Genomic DNA, 17718 nt, shown 5'->3' with positions numbered 1-17718 from the left:
TTATATCTTGAATAATGATCAAAAAACACCGGAGAAATTCCAGCTAGAAAGGTGTGCTTTTTGTGGCAAATGGAAAACAAATAATAGGGGTAGGTCTCAACATCCTTAAACAAAGGTGTGCTGTGATCTGAAATCCACTGCACATCATTTTCTCCAGCCCCCCTAAAACACAGCTGAGTTCTGGAGATTTATGAGTGCATTTCTTTACATTTCTTACGCCCGCTCTCGGGGTTTGTAAAACTTCGGCGTAATCGAGAACACAACGGAGCCTGAAATAAAAGAAAAAAAAAACACCAAAACTGGTAGACTGAAACCTGTCAGTTAAAGTGGCTTTTGTAGGTTCTCACAGATGAAAAATGATATTTTCTGCTGTGAGCTGCAGATCGAAATCAGCCGGAGTTCACCGCTAACAAGTTTCTAGGTAAAAGTTGTTGATTACAGAAAGAGAGAAACAGATTTTTTTTTTTTTTTTTTTTTTTTTTTTTTTAAAGCACAGGAAGTCGCTGTGTGGGTGTCAGTGATTGGGTTATAAGTAAAAATTCAATGCTCTGGTGCTTTGATCGTGGGACCCAGTGCTCTTGCCCCACCCTTACCACTTCCTTTGAGAGCAGCCCCATGCATTCCACATTGTGGTTACAGCAGCACTGTTAACCAGCGGCACAAACCACTACTGACAAGCAGCTGACACACCACTCTCCATGCTCTGGACTCCTCCTGCAGTTCCTGAAGGAAGTCACTCTGCATCCAGGGAGGGAGAGCAGCACTTGACCCCTCCCCACACAGCAGGTGGTGCCCCTGCCTTGTTGCTGCAGTGAGGATGGGAGGAGGGCGGTGCTGCTGCCACCTCCCCTGCATCCTTTCAGGCAGCAGAATTCCCTGTGGATTCCTGCTGCAAGGTCAAGAGCCTGTGAGCCAGCTCCCAGCTGGGTGTGGCACCCCAAAAGTTGTAGGATCCAGGCAGTTCCTGCTGATGCTTTGCATCGCCTTGGGCTTTACCAGCTGGTCCTGAGCATTCCTGGTAACCCTCTTTGGTTTCCTCCAGAGGTGACTCAGGGGACAGAGAGGGGGTTTAGTGAATGCATGGTGCATTCCCTGCTTATCCACCCCTCAGTGTTCCTGCAGGAATGGCAGGATCCAGTTGGTGTCACCAGGCAATCCAAACCAATCACTCCATCCTCCAAACAAGTGTTAATGACCCTGCTCAGCTCGTGGTGCTCCAGGTGCTCGTGGCTGACAGTGGCACTTTCTGCCATCAACAAGCTCTGGCCATGAACCTGAGTCTGCCTTAATCTTCATTCCAGGAGTGAGGGATGAAAGTGCCCAAATTTGGGCATGCCTGGAGAACTTTGGAATAGGTTTGAGATCCCTTCCCTATGCAGAGGAATGTGCCACCCCTAAAGACTCCAATTGACACCATCTGCTTTCCCAGGACACTCTCCCCTGCTGCAGGAACACGCTTGGCTATGTTAGAATTTGATATTAAATTACATTTTATATATTAGTGACTGATAGAGGTGGTGGGTCTTGTATTAAGAGTGAACTTCTTCAATGCCCATGCACTTCAAAAATTCAGTTTTTCTTTAAATAGCAGAAAAATACAATGCAACTTGGGCTGTGTAGAATCATAGAATGGTTTGGGTTGGAAGGCACCTTAAAGCTCATCTTGTTCCAGGGACACCTTCCCCTAGCCCAGTTTGCTCCAGGTTGTCCCAGCAGGCTTTGAACACTTCCAGGGATGGGGAATCCACAACCTCTGTGGGCAAATTTGAAGGAATAACGTGTTGAATCCATCCCACCTAGGAAAGCCATCAGTGGAGTTATTTAGCTGCTGGTTGAAATACAGGCATTAAAATAAATGATAGTGGGAAATTATTATCCCAGATGGGCACAAAGAGCTTTGGGCTTGCTTTGTGATCCATTAATTTCGTAGCTCTGGCGTGGGGTGGTAATTTTTAGGCTGGCATTTCAGAGGTCAGTGGTTAACACCTCTTGTTGAAACCTCTTGGGTTAAGGGCTTCAGTTCTGTTCTCACAGCGTTTTTTTATTACTGCTGGTGGTTTTGAAATGTCAAAATATTGGAAAAAAGAGGGCAGAGCAGGGCACAGCAGCCTTGCCTTGGCTGGGGAAGCTGGATTTGAATCCCCCTGGTGGGCCTGGCTTGTGTGGAGCTCCAGCCCTCAGTGCAGGCACAAAGGTTTGCACAGAATATTTTAATGTGGGTGACTGGAAATGGTTACAAAATACTTGCAGGGGTGTTATTGATAATAAATTTAACCCTCCAGGGTTGGTGGGGTTCAGTGTTTTAGCAAACCACAAATGGCAAAACTGCGAGCTGTGTTTTGCTGCCCCACCTATAAAGGCAGAAGAGGCTGATTTAAGCAAAATCTGACTAAACAAATCCTGGGTTTTTTTTATATCTTGCCAACTGGCAGGTAAAGAGAAACGATACCTGAACCTGTTGGTGGCTTCAAAAAAAAAAAAAAATGAAAAGAGGGCAGGGCTTTGAGATCTTAACAGGTCTTCAGGATCTTCATATTGTGTTTATTGAGCTGATGTGAAACCTTTGAGCTGTGCTGGGTGCTGTAACCCATCATCTGCAGAAACACTGATTCCCTAGTCTGGGGTGAGGAATCCTTTGCCTCAAATGTGGTTGCAGGAGGTTGTTATCAGCCCCAGAAGAGCTGGAAATGCAAGAAAAATCACCCAGCCAAGTCCCAGAGCAGCTTTTTGTTGCGTTGATGGGTGCAGGGAGGTGGCAGGGGAAGGTTTGGAGAGATTTACCCACTCAAGTGCTCAGGAAAGAGAATATTCTGAGGGCAGTTTGACCTCCCAGATGGTCCCACGTCTGCACACATATTCCAGGGCTGCCCAGCTGGAAGTTTTTGGGCTGGATTCACTCTTTGGGGATGTTTTTTGCACCCCTTGAACCATTTTGGGAGCCTCTTGTGCATCCCCAGCCCGGGGCAGTGCAGGCAGCTCAGGGCAGGCAATGTTTGTGCAGCCTGTTCTGCTGCTCTTCCTTTGTATTTGATGCTTCCTCCTCCCTCGTGTCGACCCATAAATATAGTCCTTTTTTTTTTTTTTGTATGTGTCACTTCTCTAAATTTAAGGCATTTTATGGTTTGGCTGTTTTTACAATTTTAGACTTCTTTTTCCTCTGCACTCTCGGTGCACGTTGGCCTCGTGTTGACAGTTTTCAGGGAGGGGGGAAAACAGCTCAGATCTTTGCCTCTCTTTGAGCTGGGCATAGAACTGGGCTTTAACAACCTGCCCTCAAAATTAAAATTAAGGCTCCACAATTTGTTCAGCATCTCTTGCTTAAAAAAAAAAAACCTGCGAGCCAAAGCCTTTGGTTGCATTTATTGCCTGCATTTACTGGGTTGAGTTCTTGAAAGCAGATGATGCCTCTGTTCTGTGTTCCTGGTGAGCTCACAGGGCTGCTGGGGTGTTTATTTCTGCTCCCTTAGAACCTTCTGAGCACCCACAGTTTGATTCACAAGCACCACAGGGCCTGTTTACCTTATGGGGTTTCTTCCCCCCACACTTCATCTGCAGCCCAGAGTGACAAAATCAACCTCCAAGTTGTGAGTGGCAGGAAAAAGCTCTTTATTTTTTTCGTGCCTTCTCGAAGCCCTGGCAGTTGAATTCAAGCACAGCCATGCCTTGTTGTGGAGGGTAAATGACTCATGGGTGGAGCACCTGCCCGGCCACAAACCCAAAATTCCATTCACGCTTTGATTCTCTTGTTTGTGCTGGTGGCTCCCGGTGAAGATGTTTCAGTAGTGATGGTTGAAGGGGGCTCTTCAGAAGCTGGTTCAGAGCAGATTTTTGGGCTGAATGTTTTCTCACCTCTCAGGGGGTTGGTGGAATGGCAGAATATTTCTCTCAATGGGTTTTGGGGGGTTATGGGCGAGCTCAAGGGGCAAACTTTGCAGATACCGAGCAAAAACGGTTTCCAGGGGGGTTTGCACAGGAAAAATCCTCCCTTCTGTTACTGTTGGGATTTTGTGCAGAGAACATTATCACCAAACAACTGAGTTGGAAAGACAGCCCCTGTTGGAGCCAAATAATTCAGAGTATTCTGCAGAACATGGGGTTTAATGTAACCAACCTTCAGGCACAGTTTGAAAACTAATAATCCATTTTTCTCTAACTTTGTGAAGGTTTTGCTCTGCATCAGGGAATAGCTTAATAGGACGGTGAAAACATGCTGAGTGAGTTAGGAATGAGATGTAAATTGGATGAAGTGCCAAGAGAAGGGCGTGCTGGGAGGCACCTTCCACTCTCCACCCTCCAAATTCACAGTAACACCTGCCCTGCCACCTGAGGGACTGATGTGGAAACCCTGGGATTATTTGTTCAGATACAATCACAAGTGTGGACTTCACTCACACTGTGATTCCTTATCCTCTGGAGCACAACCCTGACTTTTCAGAGAGTATTTTCCAATTGAGAAAGTTTCCTGGAAAGTTTTAAAGTCGTGCCATCTCAGCCCTGCCCTTCAAAGACAGGGAAAACGCTGCTTCTCATCACCCAGCAAGACCCTCCCCTGAGCAGAAAGTTCAACCTTGCACTGAAATATTGAGAGAACTTATCAATATTTCCCTTAATTTATCAACACCTTGTAATGCAGTGAGACAACATTTGTGTTTGCATCCCACCGGTGAGGTTTTATTTGCCTTGAAATATTAGATTTAAACCCTCCAGACTGGAGTTTGCTGCGGGGCATGAGGTGAGATGAACCCTCTGTCTGGGTGGAGTTCACTCCAAGTAGCAGCACTTGCTGTGGTGAAGCATTTTGTTCATCAGCTCTTTTTGCTGAAGTGAGTCCTCGGTGTGGTTTGGGTGCACCACTTGGGTAACTGCTGAAACTGCTGTGGTTTCAGAGCAGGACCTGTTTTGCTTTTTTTTTTTTTTTCTGAAATTTTTTTTCCCCCCCCTGAAAAAAAATCAAATGAGGGTTACAAGTGTTTGCTTGCCCTTTCGTGCTGCCATGCCTCAAAATGGTAAAAATGGTAAAAATACAACATTTTCCAGCAGATTGGTGCAACCTCAGTTACTGCCAAGGGTGTATTTTGCAGTGTTAGAATTTTCACCAGTGGCCCTCAGTTCAGCTGGTGCCCTTTTTTTGATGTGGGTTGGGTATTTTTGCTTTACATTATAAAAATGTACACTTGGTGTAAACCAGCAGAGATGCCAGAAAGATAACTCTGGGGGCGTTATTACTAATTTGTGGTTGATAAATGAGTAAATTGGAACTCCTAACTGAACCAAAGCAACTTCTGCCAGGCCTCAAAGCCCTTTTTGCAGAAAACAAACTGTAATAACGACCAAAGAGTGGGGGTGAAAGAGGGATTTGGAGTTGGGAGTTGGATTCTGTCAGGAAGGGGAGAGTAACCCAGGTTCTTGTTGATAAATCCCTTATTAGAGTGAGGCAACACTGAATGGTTTTGGTAGCAGAAGGTTTAACCCCAAAAAAAAAGGCAGCTTAAAATGGGTCAGGTTTGCCTCTGTCACTCCAAATTTTGGGGGTTTGGGGCAACACAGGGTGGAGGAAATGAGGGGAAATTTTCTTGCTGGTAACTGGCAATAGAGGAAGGAAGGAAGGAAGGGGAATGCAGAGCTTAAATTAGAAAGGCAGATAATTGAATTCTCTTGCAGTTCTCCAAGGCCAGCTTGGACAGGGCTTGGAGCAACAACAACCTGGTCTAGTGGAAGCCATGGCAGGGGATTGGAACTGGAGGAGCTTTGAGGTCCCTTCCAGGGAGGGTCTGTGCTTGTGAGGAGAGCAAATGTTGCTGGAATTTCCTCTCTCTTGGGTCATTTGCTTCCAGAAAGGACAAATCACTGGCCTGACCTGCCCCTCTTTAGGAGCCCCACGTGTGGGTGCTGCCATGGGGATCCACATATCCCTGTCACACCTGGGATCCAGGATGGAGCACGTGCTGGACCGTGGAAAATTGGCCTGGGGGGAGCTTTGAGAGCTGTCCTTTATCCTCCAGCCTCGAGGCAGCTAAACCAGTGGGGGTTTCTAGAAACCATTTCCCAAACCTCCTGGACATGGAGATGAAATGCAATAAGTTCCCTGGGCAGTCTGGAGTATCCTTGAGTTTTCAAAATATTGTGGATTGTCTAATGTGACTCTCTCTTGATCCAGTCTGAATCCATTTGGCTCTCTCCTGATGGAAGATTTGCCTCCAGGACTGTGATCAGGTTCCCCCTGAACACTCCCAAGATTAAACAAATCCACTTCTGTCTCCTGCTGCCCATGTCTTGTTCTCCATGTCTGTGTATTTGTTCAGCTGGGGATTCCTTGCTTCCCACTTTCCCTGCAGCCTGTATTGAACCCACATCTGACATTGTCACTGCACTGCTGAGAATCTGCACAATCCCTTCAGTTCCTGCAAACCTGCTGCCTTCAGTTCCTGGGAAACCTGATTGCTTCAGCTCCCTGTGCTCCTCATTGCTCAGCTCCCTGTGCTCCTGATTCCTTCAGCTCCCTGTGCTCCTGATTCCTCAGCTCCCTGTGCTTCTGATTCCTTCAGCTCCCTGTGCTCCTGATTCCTCAGCTCCCTGTGCTCCTGATTCCTCAGCATCCTGTGCTTCTGATTGCTTCAACTCCCTGTGCTCCTGATTCCTCAGCTCCCTGTGCTCCTGATTCCTCAGCTCCCTGTGCTTCTGATTCCTTCAGCTCCCTGTACTCCTGATTCCCCAATTCCCTGTAAACCTGATTCCCTCAGCTCCCTGTGCTCCTTATTCCTTCAGCTCCCTGTGCTCCTGATTCCTCAGCTCCCTGTGCTTCTGATTCCTTCAGCTCCCTGTACTCCTGATTCCCCAATTCCCTGTAAACCTGATTCCCTCAGCTCCCTGTGCTCCTTATTCCTTCAGCTCCCTGTGCTCCTGATTCCTCAGCTCCCTGTGCTCCTTATTCCTTCAGCTCCCTGTGCTCCTCATTCCTCAGCTCCCTGTGCTCCTGATTCCTTCAACTCCCTGTGCTTCTGATTCCTCAGCTCCCTGTGCTCCTCATTCCTTCAGTTCCCTGCACTCCTGATCCCTTCCATTCCCTGCACTCCTGATCCCTTCCATTCCCTGCACTCCTGATCCATTCCCTGCACTCCTGATCCCTTCCATTCCCTGCCCTCCTGATCCCTTCCATTCCCTGCACTCCTGATCCCTTCTATTCCCTGTAAACCTGATCCCTTCCATTCCCTGCACTCCTGATCCATTCCCTGCACTCCTGATCCATTCCCTGCACTCCTGATCCCTTCCATTCCCTGCACTCCTGATCCATTCCCTGCACTCCTGATCCATTCCCTGCACTCCTGATCCCTTCCATTCCCTGCACTCCTGATCCATTCCCTGCCCTCCTGATCCCTTCCATTCCCTGCACTCCTGACCCCTCCAGCTCCCTGTTCCTGCTGACTTTTGGGAATAGCTCCCATCTGAGTGCAAGGGAGGATGGATTTTGGGCTGGGGTAGGAGAGGCTGGGCTGGGATTCAGCTGCTGGCTGGGGGATCAATTCACTCCAAGTTTTCTGCTCTCCTTCTCTTTGATAAACGAGGATTTCCCCAGAGCTGAGCAAATTTTCTGAGGTTCCTGAACAGCTCCCAAAGTGCCTTAAAAGCTCCCAGACTGCCACTCTGAAATGTGGGGGTTGTGCTTTCCTAGGGTGTGTGCCCTGATGGGAATCCACTCTGAGATTCCTGTTAATTTTAGTTCCAAGAATTGGCCATTTCAATAAACAGATGATAACTTTAATGCAAATGATGTCTGTGATTCAGGTTGTTACACAGAAAGGTGTAAATGTTTGTTTTAAGAGCGTTTGTAGATTTTCCTTTATCAAGTACACACTGTAATCGAGAGTGTTCATCCAGGGAGTATTTTCCCTAGAAATTGGGTGTGTACTTCTCAGGAGAATCTTTTTTTTATTATTATTTTTAAGAGATAAAAAAAACCCCAAACAAACCACATTAACAAAGCAAATACACAAACGTTATTATATTCCACAATAACTCCTGTGATTTCATTTGTGCTTGGGGTGGAATAGAAGAACAAGCAGTCACCTACAAGAGGTGTGGTGATCACAAGGTGATTTCTTAATCAGTCTCTTTTTTTCCATGTACAAAAGTGGTGGTAGAAGGATAAACCAGTCCCAGGGGAAAAAAAAAAAGCAGAATGCAGGCATTCTGTAAAGTCACAGCTAAGTTACCACTTAATCCTATTTATCATGGGCTGTCTTTAGTGATACAGATTTTTATGTGTTTTACCTTTTATGTAATCCCAAACTTAAACCTGAAATACCTCTAATCCTGGAAAATCAAAGTCACCCTTGTCAAATCCTTCCCACAAAGGGTTTTATCCTTTAAAATCTTGCTGCTATTAATATTTTGCTACGTATGAGACAATAAACCCCCTTTAAACAAAACCTGTGAGATGATTTACCCTGAGGAACGAATGAACACCGTGACATTTGGGTCCATTTTCACCCAGGGGAGGATGGATGATGCTAAAATTGTCTCAGCACACTTTCCTATTTCAGGCCTTTGCGTTGTCCGTGGTAAGTAACTTCTCTTTTTCTCCTTTTGTTTTGTTTTGTTTTGTTTTGTTTTGTTTTGTTTTGTTTTTCCTAACCTTTCCAGGTAAAAGCACTCCTGTCAGCCACCTTGGGCCTGCAGATTTCCCCAAGCCCCACGATCCATTCCAGCCGTTTGGGGCTGACAGCACTGACCCCTTTCAAAGTAAAAAGGGCTTTGGGGACCCATTTAGTGGAAAAGATCCATTTGCTCCCTCCTCTTCAAGTAAAACTCCTAAAGACTCTTCCTTGGGGTTTGCAGACTTCAGCTCTGTAAGTTAAGTTCCTTGTCTCAGCAAACCACTTTTCTGCTCTGCTTTGCAGCCAAATCTGTTGGGTTTTTTTGTTTTGTTTGGTTTGGTTTCACCTGCAAACCTCCTGTCCCCCTGGCTTCTGTCTCTCCCTCCCTTCATGCTGTCCTCATTGGTTTTGTATTAATATTTCTGTAATAAAAAGGCGTTCTTTTCAATAAAAAGAGGAGTTTTTTTCGTCCTAAATTGCCAAGTAAATTGCATTTTAAATTATTTTAGCCCAGCGTGCCTTTGCTCTCAGACTCTCTCTCGTAGCAGAACCCGTGTTATTTGTTTTTGTTGCATGAAGGCTGCTTTGTAAACTGATTTTTGGGGGGGGGGGGGCAGAACGATGTAAAGAGTCAAAAGCAATTGCTGAGAACGTTTCTGCAGCAATTTCACCACGCCCTGAGAAGCAAATCCTTAAGGGGAAAGTTTCCATGAAGCGTTTGTAAGTGTGGAAAAAAAAAGTTCTGACAATCTTGTCACAGCGTTTTCTGTTTGTGATGGAACGTGGTCACAGAGGGACAACAGACCAGGCAGAGAGGGACAATTTACCTGTTGAACTTTGTCCCAGTTGCTGAGATTTTAGAAAAGCCCTTGTTAGAAAAAGAAAAAAAAAACCAAAAAACCCCAAAATGGTTTTGTAGAACCAAGATAGAAAAGGTCCCCCCTGCACTCCCAAAGACGGTCCCAGAAGGTTGGAAAGCAAAACCTGTTCCTTACCAGGGCTTCCCAAAGCCTGGCTTTGCTTTCAGTGCTGGAATTGGGAGCAGTTGTAAATGCATTTACTGCTTCCATTTACAGCCTCAGGCTTCTCCTCCCTCCTCCCAGTGTTTTTGTTCTCTCTCATGGCCATGCAAGTGAAAACTCCCATCTTTGAGCTCGATCTTCCAGGTTGTTTCTTTTTCATGTTTGGGTTTGCTTTGTTGCCGTGGGGGTTTTGTTGTTTTTATTTTGGTTTGTTTTTATTTCCCTACTTATTATTTAATATTAAAAGTGTATCACGTTGCTGTTGTTAGTTGAGGTCATTTGTTCAGATTTCAGTTGGGCCCTTAATTTACCTCTTTAGAAAGGTCCAAGCTCGAGGTTTTTTCTGTATGTTTGACCACAGCTGGTCCAGCCTGGTGGATTTTGCACAGTTCAACCCTGATTGTATCAAAACCGGTGACGTTCTTAATAAAAAGACCACGCAAAACTTTGCTTTATCTGGAATTTCTTCCAACACCACCTTCATTTCTTCCTGCACCCAAAGCCAAAGGATGGGATGGAATGGCTGTTTGCCCAGTTCTTTACTTTGTACACTGCATTTCTTAAGTTCAAATTGTGGTTTTCTCCGAGTGATTGGGTCAAAAATGATCAACCAAAATCTCTGATCCCCATCCTGAAGGGTCAGATTTGCTGTGCCGTTATTTTTTTCAGCTGGGATTAACCTTAGGAGAGAAGGAAAAATGAGATAATGAGCAGCAGCCACTTAGTAATTCCTGTGAAGTGGCATTTCATCCAATGAAATCCATTCTTAAATCAGTTTTGTCAATTGATTTTTTTCCTGCTGTGACAAAAAAAGAGAAGCATTGACTGAATTTGACTGAAAAGGCAGAGGTTTGATCCCTGTTCTCTTCAGTTTAGGGGGTTTTTAACTTGTTATAACACAATTATTGACAATTCCCAATCCTTCAGTGGGATGTTTTCCATGCACTAATTCCCTTGGAATCACTGGGAATATCGTGCTGGGAAACTTTCTATTCCCAATGGGAATGAAAAAAATCACTTTCCCTTACAGATGATTTTCTGACCACACGAATCATGTAGGACTGAACAATCAAATAACCCCAAAAATCCTTTAAAATAATTTTTAATTGAAATCCTCGACTGTTACAAAGAGAGAACACGAAAACCTTCACTAGATTTTAGTAGCACTTTATGAAATTTGCCTTTTTTTGTTGGGTTTTTTTTGAGGCACTGGCAAATTCCTGCACCCTGAGCTTCCCTATCTTCTCATTGCACTCTGAACTTTGCTGCTGGCTTTCAATTTGATTCATTGGAACAAAACAAGAGTCTTTTGGTAGCTCAGATTTGGGGTGTTCCAGGGTTCCAGCTGCAGTTTACAGGACAACAAGAAAAGCCACCACAGCAGGTGGTTAAATTTCCAAGGAGCAGAACACAGGAGTAAACTTTTTCTCCCAGCTGGAAATTCAAGAAACACAAATCAGTGCAGGTTTTGGGCTTTGGTTTCCTCATTTGTGCCTTGGGTCTGACTGTACTTCTGAAAAAGCAAAAAAAAAAATAGAGTTTTTTGATGCAATTCCGTTGTGTGATACAGAATTACAGAATTTTTGAAAGCTGGACATGGACAAAAAATTGTTCTGGTATGAAATGACCTGTAAATTCCCTTTTTCCAGCCAACCAGTGGCATTAAAGAACTGTTCTGCATTTATTTCACCGAGTTATCTCCTGAAAATTTTCCTTTATGCCAACCACTTGTAATAAGGCCCCTCCAGATTTGTTTCCAATGAATCATTTGCCTCTTTTTCCTTTTATTTTCTTTTTTTTTTTGTTTCACTCAGCACTTTTAACCACAAAAATATAACTTGTGCCCCGTGAACAAGTTATAATTGGGACTCTCTTTGGAAGCCTTGCCTTAGGATGGAAGCTGTAGGAATAAAACTGGGTTTTCCACATTAAAAAAAAAAACAAAACAAAAAGAAAAACACCCCAGATGGTTTGACCAAAGCTTCTTGTGTTTCTGGAAATAGCAACTGTTCATTCTCCATCCCAGCTTTAGGACCTGCCTGAATTCTTGGAATAAGCATGGAATTCCTTCTTCCATTTCCCATCCTTCCCTTGGAAAAAAAAAAAAAATCATTTATTTAAAGTCTTATTGAGCTTTTCAATCTTACCAGTGAGCTGACAATATTTAAATGAGAAATGATAGCAGGTTTTCTTCGTTTTAAAAGGAAAAATGTCCAAATGTGGGGCACTTTTATTGTATTTCAATGGCATTGAATGCAAAGATCTTCCTCTAAATGTTGATGGTGATGAAAGCAGAGGTGTTAAATCAAGAAATGCAAATTTATTTTGCATCTGATCAGCTGAAAAACCATCTTGAGAGAAGTAAAGTGAGGAATGATGAGCGTAATTTAACTAAGTGATGAGTAAATGAGAATTGGACTTGGGTTGCAAGGAATCCAAATAGGCAGATTTATTGAAAAATACCTTAAAAAATACCTAAAAAATTAAAAATTACAGGTAAAATGCAGCGTGGGAGAGGCAGGGGTGGGGCCATCACGTTGTGTAGATGCAGCCAAACGAGGCTGAGCACTGAAAATTGCATTTTTCACGCTCAGGTCGACGTTTTAGGTGTGGCTGTGTCAGCTCCTGGTGGCACCGTGGGCTCTGCTCAGTGGGAATTTTACCACTTATACATCCAGCTAAAATTTTTCTCCTCACAAAAAAAAAAACAAAACACGTAACCAAACACCAAATAATATGTTTTCCTACACCAAAAAATAAAATAAAAAAGAGCCAACAGCAAGCAGATTTTAGAAGTGGCTCCGATGCAAACATTTGCATGCAGCTGTTCCCATCGGCCTCCTCAGCAACTGCTAAAATTAAACAGGAGCAGATCGTGGTTGAGCTTGAAATCGCTATGGTTTCAACAAAACAGCTGAAGATTTTGGGCAAAAAAAAAAAAAGCCCAAACTTTTTGCATCTTTTTGGTGGTAAATGACTGGAATGTGATGCTGGCCTGGTTTGGCTGCTCTGTATTTAAATGTGCTTTGGGGAGCCCTGACAGGCTTAGGATGTGAATGTTGTAAATGGGGGATATTTCCTCGGTGTCCTCTATCCCTTCCTGGGAAAAACTCTCTGTGTGATTTAGAAACACTTTCTGTCACTTTTTGATTTGCTCACAAAACCTCCCACGTGTCCAAATCACTGGTGGGACCCCTCACCCCCAGCAGGCACCGCCACAACAATAAAACTGCAGTGGGGGTTGCACAAGAGTAACCAACTCCTGGTTTTGCCAGCTATTTACCACTCTTAAAAATGGCTGGATTGCTGTGCTCCCAAACCACTAACTAACTTTGGGGGTTTTTTTTTTGGTGTTTGTTTCTGGGGGGGTTTTTTCTTTGCCTCCAGTGGGTGTTTCCAGCCCTCCCTGAGCTGTGGGTACAGGGGCTGTGCAGCCCACGTGGGTTTTGCTGCCTGGTGGGAGGAGGAGGAGGAGGAGGAAGAAACTGAGGAAATAAAGGAGGAAGTGACAGCAGAAGAAATGAAGGAAATAAATGAAAGTGAGGAAACCAGTGGGGATTTTCCCCTTTAATCCAGAACCCCTGCCCTGAGACAGCTCGGTGCCCTCCACCCGCTGCATTTAACAACTCAAATTCATTGTAGGTTGTTTTTTTTTTTTTCACATAATTTCTTCGGGCTGGTTGGCAAATCCCTATTAATTTCTTTTCCATTTTCCTTTCTTTTTTTTTTTGTAGTTTGGAAATGAGGAGCAGCAGCTGGCCTGGGCAAAGAGGGAGAGCGAGAAAGCAGAGCAAGAAAGACTCGCCCGGTTACGAAGACAAGAACAAGAAGACCTCGAGCTGGCCATTGCTCTCAGTAAGGCTGACATGCCAAACTCCTAAACTCAGCCTCCACCCCTGGCCTGAGCCAAACCTTGGGAAAATGTGGCTTTTTTTTGGGGGGTTGAAAAATACTAAACCCTTTGGTTTCTGTTGTGCAAAGAGTTTTAGCCACCTTGGGATTTAACCAAGCCCTGGCTGGGGGGGGATCTGCCCTGGGGGCTTCCCCTCGAGTGCATCATCAGCAGGAAACACTGTATAAGCTGTATTATATGTCCTAGATATAAAATTTATTGCTTGGAAGAAGTTTTAACGTGTAATCCCTGAGATGCTGAAGGTTTTCTTTCCCTGCGAGGCAAATGTTGCATGTGGGGGGAAAAAGCTGCAACAGGTGAGCCTGGTTTTTTGTAACCTGAATTCCAGGGGAGGGGCTTGGAGGCTGCAGGATGGACTTTGAAGGAAATGGCAGGAAAAAGAGAATATTTATAGCATTGGCTTTCAGTTGTTATGTTTATTTAAGAATTCACGAGAGCCTAATCAGTTTGTCACCTGCACCATCTGTGTCAAGGCATAAATTCATTATTGGATGGTCCCTTTTAATCCAAGAAGAAGTGGCTTTTACAAAAGAATCCAGCAGTTTATGTGTGATGGATCCAAACAGTGAGCTGTGTAAAAGAGTAGAGGCTTGAAGGCTCTGTGAATGAGTAGTTCTAATTCAAACATTTGCTTGCATTGGGTTTTGATAATTGCAGGTGATGTGGGTAAAAGAGGGAGTGGTAAATTGGATGGATCGTGCATGCCATGCGAGAAATGAGGCTGTGAATTATTGACTTCCTACAAAAAAAATGCCTTTTTCTGATGACAAGAATTCTCAAACTACAGTTGTCTTTGCCTTGGACTTTTCTGTCTCGTAGAGTAGGCGCCTCCCACAGCATTTTCACGTGTCCTCAGTCACGTGGGAATACAAAGCTTAACATTCTGGGGTTTTTAGTGATGCAGCCCTTACCTTACAACATTTTTCTGAGTTTTTTAGCTTCCTTTTTTTTTTTTATTTTAATGTGCTATTCCTTCGTCACCTTTAATGCACTTCTGGTTTTTACCTCCTTGCCTCGGTTATTTTTATTTTTATTTTCATACCACAAAGACAGTGCCTGGTGGGTGGGTGCAGAACAACCCTCTCCCCGTTGTGCTGGGATTGCCTTGCTCTGGATGCTTTTCCTGCCACGGGGAGGAGGATCAGGTTGGATCATTTGAAGCATCTTGGGGGAGTTCTCAGCTCTGAAATGCAGCCCAAGGTGTGGCATTTGTGCTCTCAGGCTCTTGTTTTTAGGATTTCCAGCTCCCTGTTGCTCTGTGTGTACTGCAGATAATGGGAACCTTTAGCCCCCCTCAGGAGGGGAGAAGATGCATTTCTAATACCAAATCCAACCATCTAATCATCTTTAATGACCCCCTGGGGATGCATTTCTGATTGCACGGAGTCTGATTTGAAATCCCTTCCCACTGTGGTAATTTCCCCTCTAAAATATATAGGATTAAATGATCAAACACACCAAAATGTTGACAATTTCTCTTTTCTGCTGGTGTAGAGGACTTGAAGTCTCTGTGAGCAAACTTGGGGCTGCTTGCAGCTGACATGAGATAAAAAGAGCCATCTCCCAAAGCAAGTGGCTGCAGGATTCCCAGGGAAGTTAAACAAATTATCCATGTGTAAAATTCTCCTCCTCACTTGGGCCTGAGTCCTTGTGGGGTCTCTTGTGCTGCAGTAAAACCCCCCTGACAGGTGTGGGGCTGTTTGAGAAAGGAAACCCTTCCTGGAGCTCTGCTGTCACTCCAGTGGGACGGGGTGGATGACTTAATAGCTTGATTAATTTTCACTCCTGCACCATAACAAGGCTTTCTGCTGCTTTGTCGGGGCTCTAAAAACGCTGTCATTTGTAATTCTTCGAAGGCAACCAGTTGGTGTTTCCAAGCTGTTCAGCAGGAGGGCAGAAATGTGAATTTCTGATTTAGGAACCTTCAGTTTACTGAAACACTCTCTGATTCAAAATGTTGGCACTGCAGTAGAAGAAAACTTAGCTGTGATTCCCCCCACCCCCCCTTTTGTATTTAATACAATTTTCCACCTCAAAAAGGAAGATTCCCCACGGCCTTTGCTGTAACTCTGTACCAATACCTGCACTTGTCCTTGGAGGCAAAACTTCAGTGCAAGCCCTTGGTCTTCTTCCTCCAGAACAGTGAAATTTAAAGCACAAACAAACAAACAGGCCTCGTTGCTTTTTGGGCAGAGAGAAAAATAAATAAATAAATAAATGTACAGTGCAAGAGCTGAAAAATGAGAATATCCCCAGTGCATATACAGTGTACAGCGAGATCCACATTATCTGTGTCTATGTGTACATATAAATATATATATAGTGTATTGTACAATGTAATAATAGTGTGTGTATATACCCCCCATGGCCACTTGCTCTGTCCAGTAAATAGTTCTTTGTGCTGTACAGAAAAGGTGTACATACAGTGAATATGTAGAATATGCAGATATATTCTATATATTGGAGTTGTGTGTGTGTGTGTGTGTGTGTGATTCTGAAACCAGAGATGGGGACGGAATTTGGGCAGGTTGGCTCGTGGCTCTGAGAATTTCAAAGTTCTGGTGAAAGAAAGAAAGAAAAAACGAACAAACAAAAACCAGGAGAAACGATTTCTAATCAATTTGGTTCAAGATTTCTTCTGTCTGGCAGTAAAACCCTGTGTTGATCAGCTGTGCCAGGTGTGGGAGAAACCTGGCAGAGAGTCGGATTCATCTGCACTGGATGTGATTTCACATTCTTTGGAGTTTTTGGAGTGTCTTTTGGAGTCCGGGCTCAGCTGCTGATCTCACATGTGATGCTTGTAGTTTCACTTCCTTATTTCCCTTTTTTTTTTACTTTATAAAAAAGCCCTATTTTTAAGGAGCTGTTCCCATACACACACACACACACCAGACAATCCCAGGCAGAGGTGAAACCCACGTTTTTCTTGCTTCATTCCAGTTCAGTTGGGTTGTCTGGTGGTGGAACCTCCCAGCAATCCTGCAGTGAAAGCAGGTGCTCAGAAAACACACTAAGTGCTGTTATGAGGCATTTTTATACAGGCAACTTTTCCCTCCTGGAACCTCTGCCCTGTGAGGGCCATCAGTCCTTCCTGGATTTCCTTCCAAAGTGCAGGAAACTCCAAGCTGTGTAACCCTTTTTTTTTTTAATTATTATTATTATTATGATTTGATTTGATTTGTGATTCCTGTCTGTGAAATCTGGTGGCAGAAATTTTGTAGGAATTATTTTGTCATCTTCTGCACTTTTCTTGGATTCTTCTTACCAATCCTTTTGGGGTTACTCTTTCTTCTTTAGTGTTTCTCCATTGAGAAGAATATTTATTCTGTAGAACCGTGGCCCAAGGAGTTTTGGTCCAAGTTAGAGTTGTTGCTTCCCCTGCTCTAAGAGTTTGATTTCTCCTCTCTTCTGCATTTTTTTTTCCCCTCCCTCTCAGGAGTTTCATTTCTGTTTAATCCTCGTTTGGAGCTGGAGCTCTGTTGAAGTGAATTGATCTGTGCTGTCAATGATCTGATTCAATCACGTTCCTACCCAGCCAATTTTGGGGGTGTGTCAATCATTGCATCTCTTAAGACTTCACAACACCAACCTTAGGAAGGAATTTTGCTTGGTGGAATCACAGATTTATTTTTAGGGTAAAATGTGCTAACTGTTATTCATTGACACACCTGTTTGATCAGTTGATTCGCTGCTCTTTTTACTTGAAAGTTTTATAAATAAAGGCTAATTTGTTATAAAATGGAATTTTCATTGCTCCAACTTCTGCCTTCCCCTGCAAGTTGAACTTCCAAAGGAAAACTCACAGTGGCTGTGGTTCCTCCTGCTGTTACAATTACAGAGTCCTCTGCTGGTGTCCCTTTTAATCTGACTTAAAAACAGGTGGAAACAAAGTGAGAGCTGCAATGTTGGCCTGAATTTGACTAATATCTCCAAATATGTACATTGTTGTAGCTATATTTATCTTTCAAACATCATAACAAATTGAAAGGTATTTTAATTTTAACCCATCTCATGTGTTTATTGTTTAATATAATAAGAGAATTGTTATTGTTTAATATAATAAATGAAAAGTTACTTTTTGGAGCTCTGAGACTTCGGTGATTGTTCTTTACTTCCTTTTTTTCTTTTTTTAATCCATAATTTCACAAGTTTTTGTGTCAGAAGGTGAGCAAGGTGAGCACCAGCTCGG

General features: G+C 43.8%; 1 protein-coding gene across 3 annotated transcripts in view; it reads left to right on the top strand.

The window, feature by feature from the left end:
• EPS15L1 (epidermal growth factor receptor pathway substrate 15 like 1) overlaps positions 1-17612 on the top strand; it is a 42546-nt gene extending 24934 nt beyond the window's left edge. For 2 of the 3 annotated variants that reach the window (XM_050320961.1, XM_050320960.1), the window contains 2 exons: positions 8641-8846; positions 13351-17612. In XM_050320961.1, coding sequence (XP_050176918.1) covers positions 8641-8846; positions 13351-13497 — 353 coding nt within the window. In that variant the 3' untranslated portion in view covers positions 13498-17612. The remainder of the gene's footprint in view (positions 1-8640; positions 8847-13350) is intronic. The other variant, XM_050320962.1, reaches the window with a different exon arrangement.
• The last annotated feature ends 106 nt before the right edge of the window (positions 17613-17718 follow it).

This window comes from Myiozetetes cayanensis, unplaced genomic scaffold, assembly GCF_022539395.1.
Source record: "Myiozetetes cayanensis isolate MyiCay16 unplaced genomic scaffold, myiCay2020 scf26, whole genome shotgun sequence".
Classification (NCBI taxonomy): domain Eukaryota; kingdom Metazoa; phylum Chordata; class Aves; order Passeriformes; family Tyrannidae; genus Myiozetetes; species Myiozetetes cayanensis.
This window is presented reverse-complemented; position numbering and strand designations above follow the sequence as displayed.